The sequence below is a fragment of the Vulpes vulpes genome, chromosome 9, assembly GCF_048418805.1.
Source record: "Vulpes vulpes isolate BD-2025 chromosome 9, VulVul3, whole genome shotgun sequence".
Classification (NCBI taxonomy): Eukaryota; Metazoa; Chordata; class Mammalia; order Carnivora; family Canidae; genus Vulpes; species Vulpes vulpes.
This window is the reverse complement of record NC_132788.1, coordinates 55,218,903-55,240,643: the sequence shown is the minus strand read 5'-3', so window position 1 is coordinate 55,240,643 and position 21,741 is coordinate 55,218,903. Positions and strand designations below refer to the sequence as shown.

The 21,741-nt window shown below is 40.6% G+C and overlaps 1 protein-coding gene across 2 annotated transcripts in view; it reads right to left on the bottom strand.

Moving 5' to 3' along the window:
• KBTBD12 (kelch repeat and BTB domain containing 12) overlaps positions 1-21,741 on the bottom strand; it is a 75,688-nt gene that overhangs the window by 10,884 nt on the left and 43,063 nt on the right. The window contains exons 6-7 of one of the 2 annotated variants that reach the window (XM_072720144.1): positions 15,828-16,025; positions 1,775-1,984 (exon numbers count right to left, since the gene is read on the bottom strand). In XM_072720144.1, coding sequence (XP_072576245.1) covers positions 1,797-1,984; positions 15,828-16,025 — 386 coding nt within the window. In that variant the 3' untranslated portion in view covers positions 1,775-1,796. Of the gene's footprint in view, positions 1-1,774; positions 1,985-15,827; positions 16,026-21,741 lie in introns of those variants that run through there. The other variant, XM_025991592.2, reaches the window with a different exon arrangement.

Below are 21,741 nucleotides of genomic sequence, written 5' to 3'. Positions count from 1 at the left end.
AGGCTCCTTGCATGGAGCCTGCTTCTCCCTCTGCCTGTCTCTGCCTCTCTCTCTCTGCCTCTCTCTGTGTCCCTCATGAAAAGATAGATAAAATCTTTAAATACTTTTTTTTTTAGTATTTTATTTATTTATTCATGGTAGACATAGAGAGAGAGAGGCAGAGGCACAGGCAGAGGGAGAAGCAGTCCTCATGCCAGGAGCCCGACACGGGACTCGATCCCGGGACTCCAGGATCGCACCCTGGGCCAAAGGCAGGTGCTAAACCGCTGAGCCACCCAGGGATCCCAAGATAGATAAAATCTTTAGAAAAAAATTTTAAATTACTTCTATTTCTCTACTGAGACTTTCTATCTTTACATACCTTTCAAAAGTAGTCACTTCTTGGAGCCGTATTATAATTACTGCTTTAATGTGTTTGCCTAGTTATTTCAAAATCTGTCTCATCTCAGAGCTGTCATGTTGTCTTGTCTTCTCTGTTGTGAGATGTTGATATTTTCTTGGTGCTTGGTATGTCAAAAATTCTGAATTACATATAGGCATTGTGAATATTATGAATCTGGGTCTTGTTTAAATCTTATGGAAAAATATTGATTTTTTTTTCTAAGTAGAAAACTGACCCAGTGAGGTATATTGCCAGTACCTACCTACCTTTTGTGGGCTGTGCTCCCACAAACTGTCAGCTCAGTTTTCAAAGCCCTTGCAATGTCGTTGGGCTCTCTCATGGGTGTGTTACACAGTGGCCAGGCAGGGACTGAGCAGTGATTATTATTCAGATCAGTTCTCAAAGACTTTGGTATACCATTTAGGGCTAAATCATCCATATGCAGGTGGAGCATGAGCCCAGGAACTCATAACCAACTTTATGGGATCTTTTTATTTGATTGTCAAATGATCCTTTATTGAAATATTTTCCTTTGTGGTTCTAACTAACCAGCATTCCACTGCACCAATACTGATACCATCTATGATGTCATGAGGCTGATGACCATCAACACTGCAGCCCACAGAGTGGGCAGTCTCCAGGATCTCTTCAGTTCCATCTCAGAGATGGAACCTGGCTAAAGCTCAGTGGCTTTAGTGGCTAAAGCGCAGTGCCGCCATCTCTCAGGCAATGTTGACGATCTCATCAAATGAGATTATTTCCACTGTGCTTAATGTTTTTCTGCTTCTTTCTGTCTTCTGGTGTTCCTTAAGGCCTTTGATAATCAGGGCAGAGGTGGAAAGTACCACTTCCATCTGGATCTGTCTGTTCTGAATGGTCAGTTTCACTGAAATCCTTAGACCCTTCCAACAACCGGTTGCCTTGGCTATGTGATCATCAATGTTTTTTTGGGAAAGACCCAGGGTCTGATCTTTGGGGCTAGGACAAATGTGGCAGGCATATGACTTTGATCTCCTTGAGGTTGAACCTAGGTGGCATGGTGGAGATGGCTGGTGTCAGATGAACCCGGATTTGGGGCGACTTAACACAGTAGCACCTTTGCTTCCTCTGAGCCAAAAGCCAAAAACTATGGGATGGTTTTCTTGAGCTTGCTCCTATCTGCAATCTTCCTGACACTTTTTTGCCCCTAGGAAGTCTCTAGGTTCCATTCCTAGTCTTTTAGCTAAAAAGCTGGGGTTTTAGATTCCCTACACTCCTGCACATTTTCCTTGAGTGTGTTTGCTTCCAGGTCTCAGTGCCAATAGATTGAGAGAGAAAAGCAATGGGCTCTTTCTTCACACTCTTGGGACCAAAGTTCCTCTGGTCAAGAGAGCAGGGTGCCAGCCCAGACCCTGCTGCTGCCAGTCATGACCTCTCATTTCCTGAAGGTTGGGGTGGGAAAGAATGAAGTGGGAAAGAATGAAGAAGAAGAAAATACCTTCCATTTTCTCTGACCCATGTCGTCCTCTCTCTTGTTTCTTGAAAAAGAAGTAGAGGGCTTCTCTTGGAGCTCTTTCTGTTCACCCTTGGTGCGAAGTTTGAGGTTTCCGGCAGGCTTTGAGTCTTGGCCAATGGGTACCAGGGAAAACAAATGGGGGAACTTATTGATTTGCTGATACTGCAAATCAATCTTCTTCTTCAATCTGCCCATGACCTTTTAGTTTCAGAGTTCTCAGGTAGCTGCCCCAAGCATTCTGCCCAGGGGTGCTTGCATTCAGTGGGAGAGATAGGGTGACACGTGCTTACTCCATCTTGACTGGGACCCCGTTTACAGTCTCTTGTTAAAATCAGGGAGCTGGCCCTAGCTTTTGGTCCAAAGAGATGTTGGGGAGTTACCTTGGCAAAAAATAAAGAATAGAGTTCCTATGATACATACACAGAATGGAACACTACCCAGCTGTTAAAATGAGCCAGGATGATCTCTATTACCTGATATGGAGTGATTTCTGGGAGATATTAAGTGAAAAAATGAAAATGCGTGGTTTTAAAGCATCTCCTCACAGATTGCCTATCAGTTGCGAGGAAAAAATAGTAACCATACAGTGGTGAAGTTAGACAATACCTTGACCAGGTAAATAAAAATAACACTGCCACGGAAGGCCAATGGGCTTGATTTGCCTCTAGATGTCATGTCCTGAGAAGAACACAGCAGGAATGTGATATTCTAGCCAGGAATACATAACCTGGGTTTAATCACAAGGAAACATCGGCTGGATCTCAGAAGAGGAATATTTTATTTAAAAGGAGGGGAAGACCATATTATTTTACAATGCCAATGTTATAAAAGGCAAAAAAAATGTATGTAGAAATATTTCTGATTTAAGGAAACTGAAGAGACATATCAACAAAATGCAATGTCTGATCATAGATGGGTATGGAGAGGAAAAAGTGCTGTAAAGGACATTATTGGGTCAATTGGCAAAACTAGAATACTAAGAGTAGAATAAATGAAATATGAATCAATGTTAAAACTCCTAAAATTGTTAGTTACATTGTGGTTATGTAAGAGAGTATTCTTTTGGTTCCCCAGACTCCGATATTTAGGGGTGGACGTGGACGTGATGTATGTAACTTACTCGCATATGATTAGAACAAAGTTCTGTATCTGTCCACATGTATGAATATATACATACCTACGGCCAGATGGCTTCAGTGACTAAGCAAATGCTAAATAAAGCAAAAGGGGCAACTTGTTAAATAGGTGAATCTGTGTATTGATTATGCTATTTTCATTTTTATGACTTTTCTGTAAGCTTGAAATTATTTCTGAGTAAGTTTTATTAAGAACAGAGTTCCCTATGTTGGTAAATTGAACACCAATAAAAATTAATTAAAAAAAAAAAAAAGAACAGAGTTCCCTAAATTCTATTCTGTCATGGCCATTGCGATGTCAATGTTGAAAATAGTATGCAATCCTGGCCTTCCCTGCTGCCTGTAGTCCAGCCGATAGCAGACTTGCCCAACCTTTCCCAGCTTGGAGATAGGAGAGAAAATGGTCATGCTTACGAATCAATGTCAACCTTTCAAGTTTGCAAAAACTTATAAAGCATGCATAGATCTGTATGCCAGCTCAGCACAGAGCACTGAGGCTGCGTTCCTATTCTTGGATGCATTCTAGAAAAAAGAATGCAAAACCAGTGATTACATGATAAGAAGAAGCTGGTGCAAGATGAAAACGGTGACAGTCGGCTAAAACCACAAGAAGCTGAATCTGTTCAGTTGCATCTTTTTAGTTAGAAGTAATAAACCCTCTTTGTTTAAAGGTGGGTGGTTAGGATGGTGTAGAAGGCACCGTCAGTGATATCCTTGATGGATCAGCTGTCAGCCATATCCTCTTTGTGACGTTTGTTCCAGAACATGCTGATTACATCCACCTGCTACTCTTTGCCTGAGGATTTTTCTCAGTTAAAGTGGGGCAGCTTGGGAGTGCCAAGAAGTCAATCTGAGGATAAATACCTCAGATTCTCCAGCATAGGGAACAACCCAGAGGCTGATCCATACTGTCTCTGAGTTTTCCAATGAGGTTGAATGCCAGTGGCCCACGGTGGTAATCTGCCAATTAATTCTTCCTCCTGGCCACCTTCCTTTCCTGTCTTACTCTCTTCCCTTCTCTTAATGCCTCCCAGAACCATGTAACTCAAATCCTGTCTCAGTGTCTATTTTTGGAGGAGCTCAGCCTAAGGCAGATGGTTACTTTTATTTATTGGAAACTTAATTGGAAAATGAGGCCAATTGGTGTGGAGGGAAAAGCTGGTGTGGAACAGGGAGTTAGTTCCTTAGCAGCCAGGACAGGAACAGATGCAATGAGGCCACAGGATTTCAGGAGGGCAAGCTAGCCTCTCACTCTCTACTGACAGGAGGTCCTGGTTGTTGGAGGATATTACCTTCCTGATCTCCTGCACATGAACTGATCCTCACTCCACTGCTCTAGCCTCTAGAGAACAGTGCTGGGCGTGGCAGAGCAGGGTGAAATTGATGGTTGTTGCGCCATCTTACCCTGCATCATGGAAGGTCTCTGGGAAGAACACAGATGGAAGTGAGAAAAGAATGAGGCCGACTTGGTTGAGAAGCAGTAGAAGGAGACACTTGTATGCTTCCCTCAACAGAAGCTTTAGAACCCATTGTTTTTCCTTCTTTGCCTTGGTGGCCAGGAAGCTGAGCTAAATTCTAGACTTTTTCTTAGCTTAGGTTTTCTGATAAAATTAGCAGTTAATCCTTCCACTTAATACAAAGCATGTTTTTAGTTTCATTGCACCTATGCTTATTCTTTAAACGATCTCCATTATTTTTGGAAATACAAACAATATATACAACATATAAAAAACAAAAGTAGCAACTCTCCTTCAGGATATTACAATTTTTAGTACAATTTCTCTGAGAACACTGAAATTACAACGGTAAAACAGACAAATTCAATTGTACTATATTTCTCTCTGTGACCAACAGTCCTAGGATAAAACAGAAGTTGATCATGTAGTTGCCACCAAAGCTTTTTGCTCCTTTCTCAATTTTTTATTTTGAGAAATTTGAAACAGTTGAAAGAATACAATGAATACCTGCAGACTTTACATCTAGATTCAATAATAGTTAACATGTTTCCATATTTTTACTGCCTCCCTCATGGGTACACATGAACACAAATTTTCTTTTTCTCAAACCCTTAAAAATTCATTGCAGACATGACACTTCATCCCTAGATACTCAGCATGCTTCTTCTAAGAATAAAGATATTTCTTTACATAATTACAATACCATTATCACACCTAAGGAAAAACCTTAATTCTATCACATTAAATAATATCCTGTCCATGTTCTGATTTCCCTAGTTGTCCCAAAAATGTCTTACATGACTGTTCTTTTCAATCAGAATCCAATAAACACTCACACTTTATATTTGATTTTTTATGTCTCTCTGATCTTTTTTTTTTTTTTTATCTCTTTTTATTTAGAATGGCACCACCATTTTTTCCCCTTGACTATAACTTTTTTTTTTTTTTTTTTTTTAAGGACTGGGCCAGTTTTCTTGTTTGAATATCCATATCCTGAATCTGTCTGTTTCCTCATAGGGTCATTTAACTTGTTCCTCTTTTTTGTATTCCCTATAATTTGGAGGTCTAGAGGCTTGATTAGACACAAGTTTATCATTTTGGTGGTGGTAGGTGGGCAAGAATCCTTCCTACTGTATTACACAGAAAGAAAATACAGCTGATCCTTAAATGACATGGGTTTGAATTGCATGGGTCTGCTGATTTGCCAATTTGTTTCAGTATATATGGTATAGTACTGTAAATATATTTTCTCCTTCCTATGATTTTAACATTTTCTTCTCTCTAGCTTATTTTAATGTAACTATTTTAGTATATAATACACATAACATAGAAAATATGTGTTAATTGACTGTTTATGTTATTGGTAAGGCTTCTGGTCAAGAGTAGACTATTAAGTTTTTGGAGAGTCAAAAGCTGTATGTGGATTTTTCTTTTAAGATTTTATTTATTTATTTATTCATGAGAAACACAGAGAGAGAGAGAGAGGCAAAGACACAGGCAGAGGGAGAAGCAGTCTCCATGCAGGAAGCCTGATGTGGGACTTGATCCCGGGACTCCAGGATCACGCCCTGGGATGAAGGCAGGTGCCAAACCGCTGAGCCACCCAGGGATCCCTGTACGTGGATTTTTGACTGCATGAGGAGGTCAAGGGTCAATTGTACTATATGATTATCACATTTTTAATGATGATTATTTGGTTACTATGGTGACCATCCTATTTCACCACTGTAAAAGTATATATTTTTCCTCATTGTAGTTACTATTAGTATTGTAGTTAATATTGGGTAATACTTTGGTGCCATGTGCATATCCTGTGCATAACCTTTGATGATTTGCCTGAACCAATTACTATATTAGGAGTTGAAAAATGAGAATTCTATATATTCTTTAGCATTCCTTCTACATTTGTTATATATTCAATCAATATTTAATAATGATTTTTGAGGTTTTTTTTTAGAAGTTTCCCTTTATTCTTTTTAAATTTTTATTTATTTATTCATGAGAGACAGAGAGAGAGAGGCAGAGACACAGGCAGAGGGAGAAGCAGGCTCCACGCAGGGAGCCTTACATGGGACTCAATCCCGGGTCTCCAGGATCACACCCTGGGCTGAAGATGGCGCTAAACCGCTGAGCCACCTGGGCTGCCCTGATTTTTGATGTTTAAATGATTCCAAATTTGGCCACTGACTGCTCCTTTAGGCTGGCTTCTCTGTCTTTTGATATGGCTCCCTTATAAGTCTCTGACAGTTCACTTGCTTCCTGGTATAACAAGATATCCTAAGCTCACCTCACAGTTTTTGTGCTCCAAACCTAGAACAAGCTATTTCTCTTAGGAGCACAGCTACACTCTTCTCTGGCTGAAAGCATTAGTCCACTCATGTAGTAACTTCCTGTTTTGCCCTCACTTTGCTCCTTCAAGGCTGGGGCTGCATATACTTTTTCTCCAGGGCTTGACATAGGCTTATTACCTAGAAGTCATTCAATAAAGCTTTGTTGAATGAATGAACAATGGACATTAGCCAGGGCAGTGGTTCTCAATCCTGACCACATATTAGAGGAATCTAAAGAGCTTTGAAAAAATATTGATGCCCAGGCCCTATACCCAAATATTCTGATTTAATTTGTCTGGTATGGAGAGACAATTTAGCCTCCTGGTTAAAAAATACAGACTTTGGGGCCAGACTATCTGGATTTTGAGTCTCAGATTCAGCATTTACCCTCTGTGTGACCTCTTTAGGTGGCTTCTGTTTCTGCCATAGTCTGTAAAGGTAATTAGAGCATCTACCTCACAGGCTCTTGTGATAATTAAATAAATTAACATACGCAAAGTGCTCAGAACAGCTCCTAGCAGAGACAACAAAAAGTAACTGTTAGATGTCCATTTTACTCTACATTTGTTCATGAGGTAATTAATTTTTTGAAATACTTTCCAATGTGTTTTCTCTTTTTGATAATTCAGGTTTGTCCTCGGCAGCCTCTCGACCTTTAGGACTGGGCCCCAGGCTGAATGAGAAAGACAGAGAGGGATCCCTGGGTGGCGCAGCGGTTTGGCGCCTGCCTTTGGCCCAGGGCGCGATCCTGGAGACCCGGGATCGAGTCCCACGTCGGGCTCCCGGTGCATGGAGCCTGCTTCTCCCTCTGCCTGTGTCTCTGCCTCTCTCTCTCTCTGTGACTATCATAAATAAATAAAAAAATAAAATTAAAAAAAATATATATATAAAAAAAAGAGAAAGACAGAGAGGTTGTTTGAGAGAAATTCTTGCTGGGGATGGAGAGGAAGAGAGCTTCTCTGGTCCTGCGGGGAGGACAGACAGATTCCTGGGTCTCCTAGAATTATACAAGGAAGATGGTGAAAATATGTCAGATGGTTAAGGAGGACTGGAAGCAGAAGGGACTTAGGGCTGGACTCTGGAGGAACCTCTCTGCCCAGAGCCCCACTCATTGGGTATTCAGGTAGAGCTAAAATGGAGAAATGAGAGTTCACTCAGCTTGCTCAAGGAATTCCTGTGTTCCATTCTTCGGAAGGAATTTTCCACAGATTGGAAATATTGTGTGTGACAACTGGCTGCTGCAGGGGTGGGAGATGAGGGGATCCTGCACCAGAGGCTTAGGCAGAAACAGGCTAAAACCAGGGGCTAGAAGGAAGACACAACCGAGTCTTAAAGATCGGCTGGATTCCATTGGCTGGAATAAGAGCCAAAGTGGGGGCTTTGTCAGCAGGAAGCCAGCTGAGTCCTTTGGGAGGAGCCCTTTCCTTGTGGGATATTCAGGAATCCTGGAGGCTCACTGCAGCTAGAAAAGCCCCAGGAGTGGGGTTATGGTAGTCAGTTCATTATAACTATCACCAAGATGCCTGCTCTCCAAGCTCAGCTGGTCCCTCAAAAGGCAAGATTTCTGTGTGTCAAGCATTGACACAGGAATCTCTTGCAAGTTCCTTTGGCCACTATGTTGTCATCTCCTCCTGGAGCCTTTTATGAGCAGGGAATAGATTCCTGCCACTAGGTGTCACCTGCCACCACCATCTCTCGCTCTTTGTCTCTAGAAACCTACATCTACATTTCTGTCTCTCCTTTGAACCATTTCTGCTTCTTCCGAGCAAAGAACTCATCTCCATGCACTCTCCCTGTGGGCAATTCAGTGAATTCTCCTCATTAGTGTCAAACACAAAAGCTGATTACTTTGGGGGCAGAAAAGGGAAGAGTTCCCTTTATTAAAACTTCTTTATTGAGATATAATCTACATGCCATAAAATTAATCTTTTAAAAAATATGTAATTCAGTGTGTTTTAGTATGTTCACAGAGCTGTGGAACCATTACCACCATCTAATTTCAAGACATTTCTGTTTCCTTAAAAAGCAACCCTGTACCCTGTACCCATTAGCAGTCATTTCTTGTCTCTGATTCCCCCTGACAACCACAAATCTACTTCCTATCTCTATGCATTTGCCTTTTCTGTACATTTCACATAAATAGAATCATGCAAGGTCTTTTGTGACAGCTTCCTTTTACTTAGCATAATGTTTTCAGGGTTTATTTACATGGTAGTTTGTGTTAGTACTCCTTTCCTTTTTACTGGCAAATAATATTCCATTGTATGAATGTACCATATTTCCTTTGTGTATTCATTAATAAGTAGAGACTTGTGTTGTTTCTACCTTTGGGCTGTTAAAAAATAGACAATATTTCTAAATTTTGAAATTAGGAAATGTGAGTCTTCTAATTTTGTTCCTTTTCAAGATTTTTGCATATTCTAGGACTCTTGCATTTCCACATGCATTTTAGGATAAGCATGTCAATTTTTGGGTGCAATATCTCATATTTTATATAGGTTTTCAGTTTCTTTTCATGATGCTTTGGAGTTTTCACAATAGAAGTCCTGCACTTTTGGAGTCACATTTATTCCTAAGTATTTTATTCTTTTTGATACTATTATAAATGGAATTGTTTTTTAAATTTCATTTTCAGATTGTTCATTGTGAGTGCGTAGAAATACATTTTTTTTTGTACACTGATCTTGCATCCTGTGGCCTTGCTGAATTCATTTATTAGCTCTAAAAACTATTTTTGGTGTTTGTATTCTTTAGGATTTTCTAAATTAAAGATCATGTCATACGCAACTATTTATTCTTGTCTCATCTGGATGTCTTTTATTTTTCTTTCCTAATTGCCCTGATTGGAACCTCCAGTATAATGTTGAATAGAAGTGGAAAAAATAGACATTCTTGTCTTGTTCTTGATTTTAGGGGTTTCAGTCCTTGACCACTAAGTCTGATGTTAGCTGTGGGGTTTTCACAGATGCTTCTAATCATGTTGTGGGAGTTCCCTTCTATTTGCAGTTTGCTGGGTGTTACTGTCATGGATGGGTGTTGGATTCTGACATATTTTTTCTGCATATATTGAAATGATCAGCTTGGTTTTTTGTCCTTCATACTAGCAATACAGTGTATTGCATTGGTTAATTTTCATATGGTGAACTAACTCTGCATTCTTGGGATAAGTTCTGCTTGGAATGGTGTATAAGTTTTTTTGTTGCTGGATTCAGTTTCCTAGTATTTTGTTGAGGATTTTTGCTTCCTTATTCATAATGAATACTGGCCTGTAGTTGTCTTGCAATGTCTTTGTGTTTAGTTTTGGTATCAAAATGAATTGGAAAGTGTTCTTTCCTCTTCTTTATTTTGTAAGTTTGTGAAGGATTGGTGTTAATGAGCTCTGATGTTTTTGAAACATCATTTTGGTTTCCTCACTCTGTGTTGGAGGTAGAGAAAGAGGTTTTGTTTTTTGTTTTTTTTGTACCCACCCCCCTCTCCCCGGTGAGTCCCAGGTCTCTATCAAGAACTGTGCAGAGTCTGAGATTTTGCAGGTTAGCTTGTTACAGTTTTGTGGACACTGAGAGATAATGTGAAACTCCTAGGTCTGAGATGAAGGACAATGTCATTCATAGCAATAGCAGTAGCCAGTGCATCAGCATTAGTTATTTGAGACCCAGTTCCCACAGGGCAACATGAAAAGTGACAGGTGATACCTCTACAGTAGGTAGGCTGCATTGTAGGAGAGGAACCTTGAGCTTAAGACCCCAAATCTTTTTTTTTTTAAGATTTATTTATTTATTTATTTGGTGGGGAGAGGCAGAGAGAGAGAGGGAGAGGGAGATAGCCGACTCCCCACTGAGCACAGAGCTAATGCAGGGCTGGATCTCACAACCCTGAGATCATGACCTGAGCCACAATCAACATTGGGTACCTAACCGACTGAGTCATCCAGGCACCTCATGGCCCTTATATAATGGCCAGTAATGCCTGCTTTTTGCTATGGAGGGGGGAACACTGTTTCTGTCTTCTGGGCTGTCTGCTCTACAAACATGCTTAAAAAGGTAGTCCAGGGCAAAGACATCAGTGTTTCTGCTCATAAGACATGCAGAAATGCCTGAGACTCATGGAGAATTATCTCCTAACAGATGTACTCATTAATATTTTCCTTCATACTCCCTTGTTATTCCTCCATCAGATGTACTATTATTTATACATTTTATTTTTTATTTTTTTAAGTTTATACATTTTAAATTTAGTTTTTATCAGTTGTACATGCAATGATGTAAAAGGTCAAATAGGTTTACAAGGCCTACTCCTTAAAAACAGTTCTCTCCTCCCCTCCTCGCCATGGACTGCTCCTCTTTCAACCCCAGCTGAGCCTTCCAGCATCGAGCACTATATTTCTAAATAACATTTTTATATTACTGCTACTTCCTCGTTTCTAAGATGAAGGCATTGACTCTTGATGTCCACTGTAGAAAATGTGGTTTCACCTTTCTTTCACAGGCCCACATTTGCCTACCTTCTGGTTTCTCATTTTTCCAGGATAGTTAAGGTGTAATTTTGGTTCCCTTAATATTTAATATTTGCATTATTAGACATTATTATTATAAAAGCTATTCACAGATAAGTCGTGTGCCATAAATTTTCTTTTCCTGTGCAACTTTTGTTCTCTCAAAGTCAGTTGTTTTGTTAGTTTTCATTGTTCTTCTTCAAATGCCTAAATGCCTAAATCTTACAAAACATTAAGATTCAGTTTTCCCAGAAATGTGTGGGAAATATCAGGGAGACAGAACATAAAGACTCCTAACTCTGGGAAATGAACTAGGGGTGGTGGAAGGGGAGGAGGGCGGGGGGTGGGGGGGAATGGGTGACGGGCACTGAGACGGACACTTGACAGGATGAGCACTGGGTGTTTTTCTGTATATTGGTAAATTGAACACCAATAAAAATTAATTTATAAATTAAAAAAAAAAGATTCAGTTTTCCCTTCTGGAACTCTTCTCCTGCAGAGTCCTTTGACCAGCTCCATTCTGTGGGGGTTGCTCCTCAGGCATGCCATGCAGGTGGCCATTCTCAACATCTCCTGGGAATTTCTTCCTCTCCACTGTGTTTGATTCTGTTCCCTGGATCCCATGTCTACTCTTTTTTTTGGTTTACATGTCCATTTTTGGCAAATCATATCCTAATAAACGGGTACATAGGAGATACGTGTTTTGAGACATTGCTTGATGAATTTGTGCCCTCACACTTAATTAATAGTTAGGCAGGTATAGCAGTGTAGGTGGAAAATAATTTCCCCATAGAATCTTTGAAGGCATTTGCTTCATTTTCTTCTAGCTTCCAATGTCATGGTTCAGAATCTGATGCCATTCTGATTCTCGACACTTGTATGAAAATCTTTCCCTCTCTCCAGAAGCTTTTGAGATATCTTGTTTGCTCCAGTGTTCTGTAATGTCACAGTGATATGCTTTCATTTGGATTTGTTTCCATTTACTGTGTATCTTTCACATGGTGTATCCTTTCGATCTGGTGACTTCAAGCTCTGGGAAAATTTCTTAATTTATTTCACAGGTGATTTTATCCCCCCCCCCCCCCCCCCCCCCAGTTTCTCTGCTCTTTTTTTTTTTTTTTTTTTTTACTGGAACTATCATTCAAACATTGGACCTTTTGGACTTGTTTTCTCTCTCACTTTCCCTCTAATTGCTTTTTGCTCTGCTTTCTGAGTCATTCCTCCCATCATACCCTCCAAATTTCCTATTGTATATTTAATTTCTGCTACCATATTTTTAATTTCCAAGAACTCCTTTAAATTTGCTTTTCCGTTCCCCTGATGCAATGTTTTCTCTTATGTCCCTGAGGATAATTCTCCTGTTGCAGTTTCTGTTTCCTCCAGGTTATTTTTCTTTATTTGTTTTGATTTTTGTCTCTGATGTACATACTTTCCTCAAGTCTCTGATAGTCTCCAGCTGTTTGCTCATCTTTAAGAGTGGGATGCCATGGAAGCTTTCTCTGTGAGGTTCTCCAGAGGGTGATTTGGCTTTGCCTGATTTCAGGGCTGGTTGGGTCCCCAAAGATGAGCCTTGTAGTCCCCCACCTGGAGGGTATGGTTGCCCACATTCTAGGAGCCAAGGAAGGAAGAGAGGTGGGGATCTCAATATTCCATGTGCAATTGTTCAGTTACTCTGCCTGCTAAAGTCCTGAGTACCTGCCTTCCACTCCTGGCCTCAGCTTTGGTCTCTACTAGGGTGGATGAGGGGCTCTGTGTCACTACTGAGAGTGGGGCAGGAGATTCAGGTCTTCTTTTCTTTCAACAGGCACCACATTCATTCCATCCTCCTGATGTACTTGTTGTTGCCAATTCCTGAGGCTGCCTGGGGTTCTGTGCTACAAATCTGAGGGTTTTGTTTATGTGTTTGCTTCTTTTTCTTGTGGCCAGTTTAGGATTGAACTTTCTCAGGTCTGGCTAATTACTACTTATTCATCTGCCCTCCAGCTTCCAAAATTTGGTTGCTCTTGTCCACCCTCTTCTTTCCTTTGTACAACTGAGTTTATTCCTTTTACTGTCATTTTAGTGGGACTTGGGGGAGAAAATATATGTATTCAAACTTGCATTTTAACCAAAACCAAATCACTGTATTTATTACATGTTTTTGTATCTGTCTTTCCTACCACATGTTGACTATCTCAATGGCATCCCAAATGTTTATAAAAAGTTATGTTTCAATCACCTTTTTATTGAATTAACTAAATAGATTATAAGAGATTTTTTTCTTGATTGTGGTTTTCTGAATAAATAAATGGAATGACTAGGTTTGTGTCACACAAGGAGAGAAGATTCACTGCCTGTTTTTAGGTCTGATGCTGTGGTTGTTGGTTCATAATGGGCATGCTATTATACAATTGCTCTATTTTTCATAAAACCCCAGTGATGATTCATTCAGCTAATCCCAGAAAATCCACCATGTTAGAACCAAATAATTAAAATGGACTTTGAGAGCTCACATGATAAATCCCTTTCCCTCTGGCTGAAAGCATTGTTAGTCTACTACAGTACCAAGAAAAGAGGTTGTCTCATAGTATGAGTGTAGACATGTTTGAAAAGCTGGAGGATATAAGTTCTCTAACTCAATATTATACCAGGAAAGATAAGATAAAGAAACAAGACAAAACTGAATACCTTGCGGGTCCTCAGATACTAATTGCCACTCAACACTCTGGATGTCCTTAGGCTACCCTCTGTATTCTCTGTCCTCGTCTGGTCAAGAGAAAGCCAAAAGCCAGAGGATGGAGAGGAGGTGTGTGATCACAGCTGGAAGAGAGCTCTGGTGTATGTATGGGTCCAGCAGCTGGGATCTCTCTCCTGACTCCTCGTATCCAGCCTTATACATAGAGTGTGAACCAGGGGGCACTGGTTATTAGATCTCCTTCCTGAGCCAGATTTCTGGCTATTTTTTAAAATTAATTAATTAATTAATTAATGATAGTCACAGAGAGAGAGAGAGAGAGAGAGAGGCAGAGACACAGGCAGAGGGAGAAGCAGGCTCCATGCACCGGGAGCCTGACGTGGGATTCGATCCCGGGTCTCCAGGATCGGGCCCCGGGCCAAAGGCAGGTGCTAAACCGCTGCGCCACCCAGGGATTCCTAGATTTCTGGCTATTATGATAGATTACTTTACACAAGCATATGATATTTAATATAAAATATATTAAAACAGTTTTTAAAAAACCTCTTTGGAAAGTCCTCTGAAGAAAGAGAAAGGAAAATGAAAGCTTTTTATTATGGCAATGTTCAAGCATACACAAAAGTTAGTGAAATAATGCCCCAATGCATCCATTATCCAACTTGAACAATTATCAACATTTTACTAATGCTATAAAATCTGCTCTTGCCCCCCTTACCCCATTCACTTTTTTAACAAGTATTTGCTGGAGTACATGAAAGCAAATTTCAGATAGTATATCACTGTCAACCACAAATACTTCTAAATGATCTGTAATTGTTCACGTTCTTCTTTTTTCTTTCTCCTTTATACAAAACCACAATGCCATTATTATTATAACCTAACAATGAACAATTCCCTACTATCATCTAATACTCCAGTCCATATTAAAATTTTCCAGATTATCTGAAAAATATCTTTTTGCAGAGGATTTGTTTGAATCCGAACTAAATAAGGCCCACTCATTGTATTGGGTTCATTTATCTCCCGTCTCTTTTAGTTCATAATGATAACTTTATTCTTTAACTTACATATAATGGTGTGCATTAAAAATTAAGGTGGGCTTATAAAAGCCTTTGCTTTGCTTCAGTGTCAGCTTTATTTTAATCTGGCACCCTTCCAAATTTTAAGTGCTCTCAAGGCATGCTTTTCATGAATATGTACTGGCCTACTGCTTCTATTAGGTTAGAATTGAACAGTTAGTCATCTTAATACAACTGCATTCTGCCTTATTTATTGATGCAACTACTCAAGCTTTGGAGAGAGCTGCTCATTAGATTTGTGTATATTTAAAAATTTCCCTGTTATGTTAAAAATTATAAATCCATACTGTGTATTGCAAAGATGGTACAATTTGATACATGGGAACTAAATGTAGTAATAGATATATACAATAGGTATTATTCTAGAAATGATTTAAAGCAATTTATTTTAAATGGTAATAGTGGAGAAGGAATAAGAGCGTCCTCTTAGGGCAGGATCTCTTGGTCAATAAAGACAGTGCTAAACCCCAACACTTCTGTTCATTATTCTATTTCTACCTGTTCTTCATGTTTTCAAATCTCCTCTTAGCCCTGCAATCAGGATTAGACTTGCTTCTCCCATTTCTTGACTCTTCATATTCAATTAATAGTTATTGAGTGACTGCTATATGCCAGACATATTATAAACTAGATCTCATTTAATTCTTACTAGCCTGTGGAGGTAGCAACTCCATTTTGCAGACATGGAAACCCAAGATCAGAGCTTTGGTGAGGTACTCAGTCACTAAACTCTAAAGTCAATGCCGAGGGAAGTTATAAAGCATTTAAAATTGAATCAATACCTGCTCCGTGGAATCCCCCGCAGACATAGAGCTTCCCATCCACTGTTCCTGCATTGGTAGAATTGGTTCGAAGGGAGAGTAGGGGACTTGGCATAGGTGGGCCCTCTCTCCAGAAGTCCCCATCAGGGTTATAGATCTCCACCACATCAAGGCACTTTCGAACCTGGCCTTTGTCTCGACCTACACAGCCAATTCCACCTATAGAGAATGATAAACAGAAATGAGATGATCAAGAATTGCAACTTTTCTGTGGCAAGCACCCCCTTCCTCCTACAGTTTGTATCACATATTTATGGGCCTCTGACTTTTCTCTTTCTTGCCTGGTGCTACTTCTCTGATAATTTCTAAGCAATAGTGATGTCTGCTCTGTACTCCATACCCAAATTTAATATCTTTTTTTCCCCAGAGGGTTCTATCTTTTGCGCTTATGCATGAAGCTGATTCCACTGCAGGCTTTATGTTCTGAAACATCCAACTCCGGTTCACACAATGAGCCTCTAGGATAAGAATTTCACATTTGAATATGAGGACAACTCAACCCTGACATCTGTCTTTCAGTTTTTTGTTAGCAATGACTTCGCTGACCTGCCAGTAGGGATGTGTCCTTCCTGTTCCTCATCATTGTAAGCCCGTCTCTTCCTCTTAAGCACTGTTTTTTTTTTCCTTAAAGATTTTATTTATTTATTCATGAGAGACGAAGAGAGAGAGAGGTAGAGACACAGAAGGAGAAGCAGGCTCCATGCAGGGAGCCCCATGTGGGACTCGATCCTTGAACCCTGGGATCACACCCTGAGCCAAAGGCAGATGCTCAACCGCTGAGCAACCCAGGCATTCCTCTCTTAAGCATTGTTGCATGAACTTTTCCCCATTAAGAAAGGGCCATTCTTTGATAAATTTCAGGTTTGAGGTCAAAGGAAGCCTCCAAACTGGAATGCCCAGTTCGTCTTCCATTTTTGAATGATATAGTTCATTCAACAGATATTCACTGGTTGCCGTTTTATCAAGGCAATGTGCTGAATGATAAGAAGTTTAGGAAGATGAATAAGGCATGTTTCTTGCCATTAAGAAATTAATTCGGGGATCCCTGGGTGGCGCAGCGGTTTGGCGCCTGCCTTTGGCCCAGGGCGCGATCCTGGAGACCCGGGATCGAATCCCACGTCAGGCTCCCGGTGCATGGAGCCTGCTTCTCCCTCTGCCTGTGTCTCTGCCTCTCTCTCTCTCTCTGTGTGACTATCATAAATAAATAAAAATTAAAAAAAAAAAAAAAAAAGAAATTAATTCGGTGGGGGCAACCCGGGTGGCTCAGCGGTTTAGCGCCTGCCTTCGGCCCAGGGTATGGTTCCAGAGACCGGGATCGAGTCCCACGTCAGGCTCCCTGTATGGAGTCTGCTTCTCCCTCTGCCTGTGTCTCTGCCTCTCTCTCTCTCTCTGTCTCTCATGAATAAATAAATAAATAAATTAATTAAAAAAAAGAAATTAATTCGGTGGAAAAGGGTCATATATGTAAATAAATAGGCAACATGGTAACAGGTAACTTAAAGCAAATTAGCCTCGGAAGTCCAGAAACTATAACAGGTAACAGAAATATCATTTATATAACCATGATTTTAAGTACAATTCTCCATGGGAAATGTAATTGTATAAGAATATCTAATCCACTCTAATAAGAAACACACGTTTTAGGTGATCTTATTTGTTCTCTCTTCTGAAGTCTCACAGTGAAAGGTCTTAAGCATTGGGGCCATATTTTCTGACCTAAGGATGGCTCCTGAAGTAGAGGTGAAGTCCCTGGAAGGAGAGACATTTCTCTCATGGGTGGCCTCCTTCCATCGCTGACGCAATCTGATGACCCTGCTCTGCATAGCCAATCTCTTTGCTATTTAGAGGGTCCTAGAGGATTCATTGCACTTGCCGCATGTTGACTGGGGCAAGGCTGTGTTGTTTGCAGCCACATCCAACACCTAAACTAAGCTGCTCTGATCTCTTGGCATTTATTGTGTGGACCATGTACTGAGAAATTAATCAGATACCGTCTCATGACATTTCTTGTTTCACTGTTACTTAACACCTGTTGTCCAACATTGTACCAGTCTGATGGTGTTTTCATCATTGCCAGTTTTCAGTCTTTCTTACCTACACAGGGTCTGACCCATGTGTGTGCCTGGAATGAATGAAAGAATGGGCAGTTTAACTCTCCCTATGCTTTCTCTGTCCAAGTGGATGTACCGTAAGCTCATTGAAGGCAAAGGCTGCTTTTCATATCTCTTATATCTCACACTGCCTCACACACAGTGCTCAATGAATTCAAGAAGATTGATGGGAACAGCTTATATTCACCATGGTTGGGACTTATGCCAGGCATAAGTGGTGATGTCAGAGGACTTCAGAGGAAGTCTTTTTTTTTCTCCCCCCTCTTTGCTGATGGAACCTGGCTGATTTCCTGTCTCAGCATGGATCCAAGGACAGGCTATCAACTCAGGAAGCTCTTAGCTGCTTTCTCTTATCCGATTGGATAAATAATTTAGCCCATTTACAATGCCAAGTCTGAGCTGTGGTGTTTCAGAAGAGGGAACACACTGGCCTCAGTTAACTGCACAGCTCTGCTGTCCATGGCCATCTTTCAGTGTGGTAGCTAGAGGCTTCTTAGTCCAACAAAAAGTGGAATTTACTATTTGTGGCGCAAGACGGCTTTTAAGAAGAGGATTTATCACCGGCAGCTAAACCTGGCAAATACTCATCAGGTAAGAACAAGATGATTTAGTTGCCTGCTCCCCAAAACCCAGGAGAGATATTCTTAGGCTGGATTATATTACAACCACTTTGGAAGACCTATTAACAAGCAGAAGCAAACAGGTTAAATGCAAGTCACTGGGAGTCAGGCTGGGGCATGCCAAGTAACCAGCATTCTGAACATAACTTGGAAGTTTCAATAAAAGTCCATTAGAAAAGCTTCCCCAACATAATGCATATAAAGAATGGGTATTAATCTCTTGGTTTTTGAAATAATTAGAGCGCTTGCCATTTTTGTTTCTCTGTTACTAAGTGTATTTAATTATAATGTTTAGTCCTTACTCTGCTCTTTGAAACATGTGCCCTTTCTGTTTGGTTGGCAGACAGGGCACATGCTCCACTCGAGGGTGCCATGGCTGGCAGGGCATTGTCTCTGCTCCTGACCATTAACGCCTGAGTGCATTCTCCGTCGCACTTGGATGTAATCCCAACATCAAGTACACTTAGAGCGTCACTCTGTAACAGCAGACTAATGAGCTTAAACTGAAGGTGAATTCTGATTAGATAAATAATCAAATAAAAGTGTGATCTTTATTAATAAGTCAGCAGCAGCACTACAAGAGAATTCTTTTGATGAGAGAAATCTAGGGTAGGATCAGTACATCTTTAGAATTTCAATGAGATACCTCTATATCTTTAATTTATAAGCTATAAAAATCACTCAGCCTGACTTTTCTTTATTCACAATAGACCAATGAATAGAAATAATCTTTGCAATCAAATCAAAATCGACCTTGGATGCAAGCTATATACCTTAGGGGTTTTTTGGTGGGGGGGGGGGTAAGGGAGGGAGAAAATTATAGGACATTGCCTCCCTCTCCTCGTTTTTGTTTCTACAAGGATGAAGACCTACTCTTCTTTTTTTTTTTTAATTTTATTATTTTTATTTTTTTTTAAGACCTACTCTTCTTGTGTTTGGCTGCTATAGATTCTTTCCAGACTGTGGGTGTGCACACACAGGCAGCTGACTGAGGGTAGGGGTGAGTGGCACTTCTCTGGTACCCTCCTAGGACTCCCGGTCCACAGCATCCTGCTTACAATGGTATTGGCTTCCTGCTTCTGCCTGCTGGGCTGCCTTCAGGTGGCAGGCTTACTCTATTCTTCCCTGGGCTGGATCCAAAAGAGGAAGGGGATTGTGTCTGAGAAGCTTCCAGAGTTACTTGAGTTGCTGAAGAAGCTTTAGAAACAAGCTTTAGTAAGTATCTTTACTGTTGTAGTCTCCCTTGTGACACAGAAAAAGCAGGTGGGCTTTTGAAACAGACAGACCCTGGTTCATATGCTTGTGTCATCATCACTTACTAACTTGGGTTCATATAATCTCTCTAAGCCTAAATTTCCTCAATCTGTAAATTAAGGATGATGATGCTAATTTCTTAAGCTGTGGCAAAGATGAAGTTATTACATAACTGTAATGAGACAGAAGGGTAAGAGGGTACTCACATTAGCTGTCTATCCTTTCACAAACATTATTGTGGGAATTTCTTTGTTCTTAGGTACTTTGTGTATACAAGGTAGCTAGCATGTAGTAGGTACTTGGCCATGTTAATTGGTCCTCCTGTATGTTCCAGACTGTTGGGTACGTAAGCCAATGTTCACTGAAGTGGCTGAAATCTGACATTTGCTTAACTTTAATTTAACTATTTGCTAGGTTAATAGTTGATGGCTTACTGACTGTATGATCAAATCTCCCATAAAAGTTTCTTCTAAGGTTGCACAGAGACAACCAGAAGGTCAAAGGGCTGTCAATTAGGCCAAGCCTCCACCTCAGCCATCAGGTGGGGAGAAAAGCTCCCTGACAAGATTTAGAGGAATTCATTTGGTCATGAACATCTGAGAGAGGTGGAAACTGTCAGGTGACATCCTAAAAAGCCAGAAAAGGATTTTGCAATCTGTAGGCTTCCGGGAGTGAAGCTGGCCTACCCATCTGAGTGGATGGGCTACTTTCTGACTTGCATGTCAAATGCAATCTAGCCACTGCTAATAAAATGATTGTGACAATTTTGTTCTCACTTGAGTTGTCTGCTGAGTTTTTTCAATTCTCATTTTACAGTTCCCGATGTGGAGCCCAAGACCCTAGAAGACATGATCTTGTCCCTTTCTTAGTCTAACATAGGCATCTCAGGTATTTTCAGAAAAAAGTCTTTGAGGACTGGGTTGAAAGCTTATCTGCTGTTTACAAAATTTCAGATGATGCTGTAAAAGGCCTTTCTGCCATTTACAAAATTCTGGGTGATGCTGGCACTGCTTGTCTACAGTGTGTCTTGGCTCACAGAACATAGGCTGAGAGTCCTCATTTATAATAAGGTTATTTCTCTTCACCTGCTAACCCTTTATTGTCCTTTGTCAGTTTTTTCTCACCAGACTAAGAAAATAATCATCTGTCTGCATTTTATTCACTCTTCAAAACACATTACCATGAAAATCAAATAAAAGGAAGACCAAGTTCCTTTTGTTAAAGCTTGATTTTGGAGGGAAAATCATGTGTTTGAAACATTTTACATTTCCACTGTGGAATTTCCAAGTGGAAATGTAGGCGGCTGAATAGTAAGTTCTGGCACTGAGCCCTTGGGTGCCAAATAATCTGCAGTTACAAAATTGCTGTCCCATCTGATTCTGAATGGCCCCTGGGCTTTATGTCTTGACCTAGTATTGGGTATTAGTGTATTTCAACATGTGAGTGAAGTCTGGCCTCACTGTGTCAGTTCTTTCAGGCCCTGGGCCTGTCTTTCCCTCATTCCTTCCTTGTTCCTCTTCACTAGCTTGTTCTGCAGGCCCTGGCAGGTCTGAAGGCTGAGCTCATATAGGGAGAACAAGGGAGAGCCTGGGAAAAGTGGGTAGGAGCAAGCTTAGGGGATGACCTAGAGATGTGACAAGTCACAGGTACTCAGCTTCATATGAATATCACCACTATCCAACTTGATTTAGCGCCCTCCATATCTGTCACCCAATTCTGTTGGTTGCACCTCCTCAACACTTCTCATGTCTATCCCTTCCTTGAAAGGTATACAAGACCCAGCCACCGACTGGAGCTTCACCTTCCTCTCACACACTCCACTACTGTATGCTTCAGGCATGTGGAACTACTTGCAGTTCCCCAGTCAGATGAGGCTATTCAGCTCCTGGC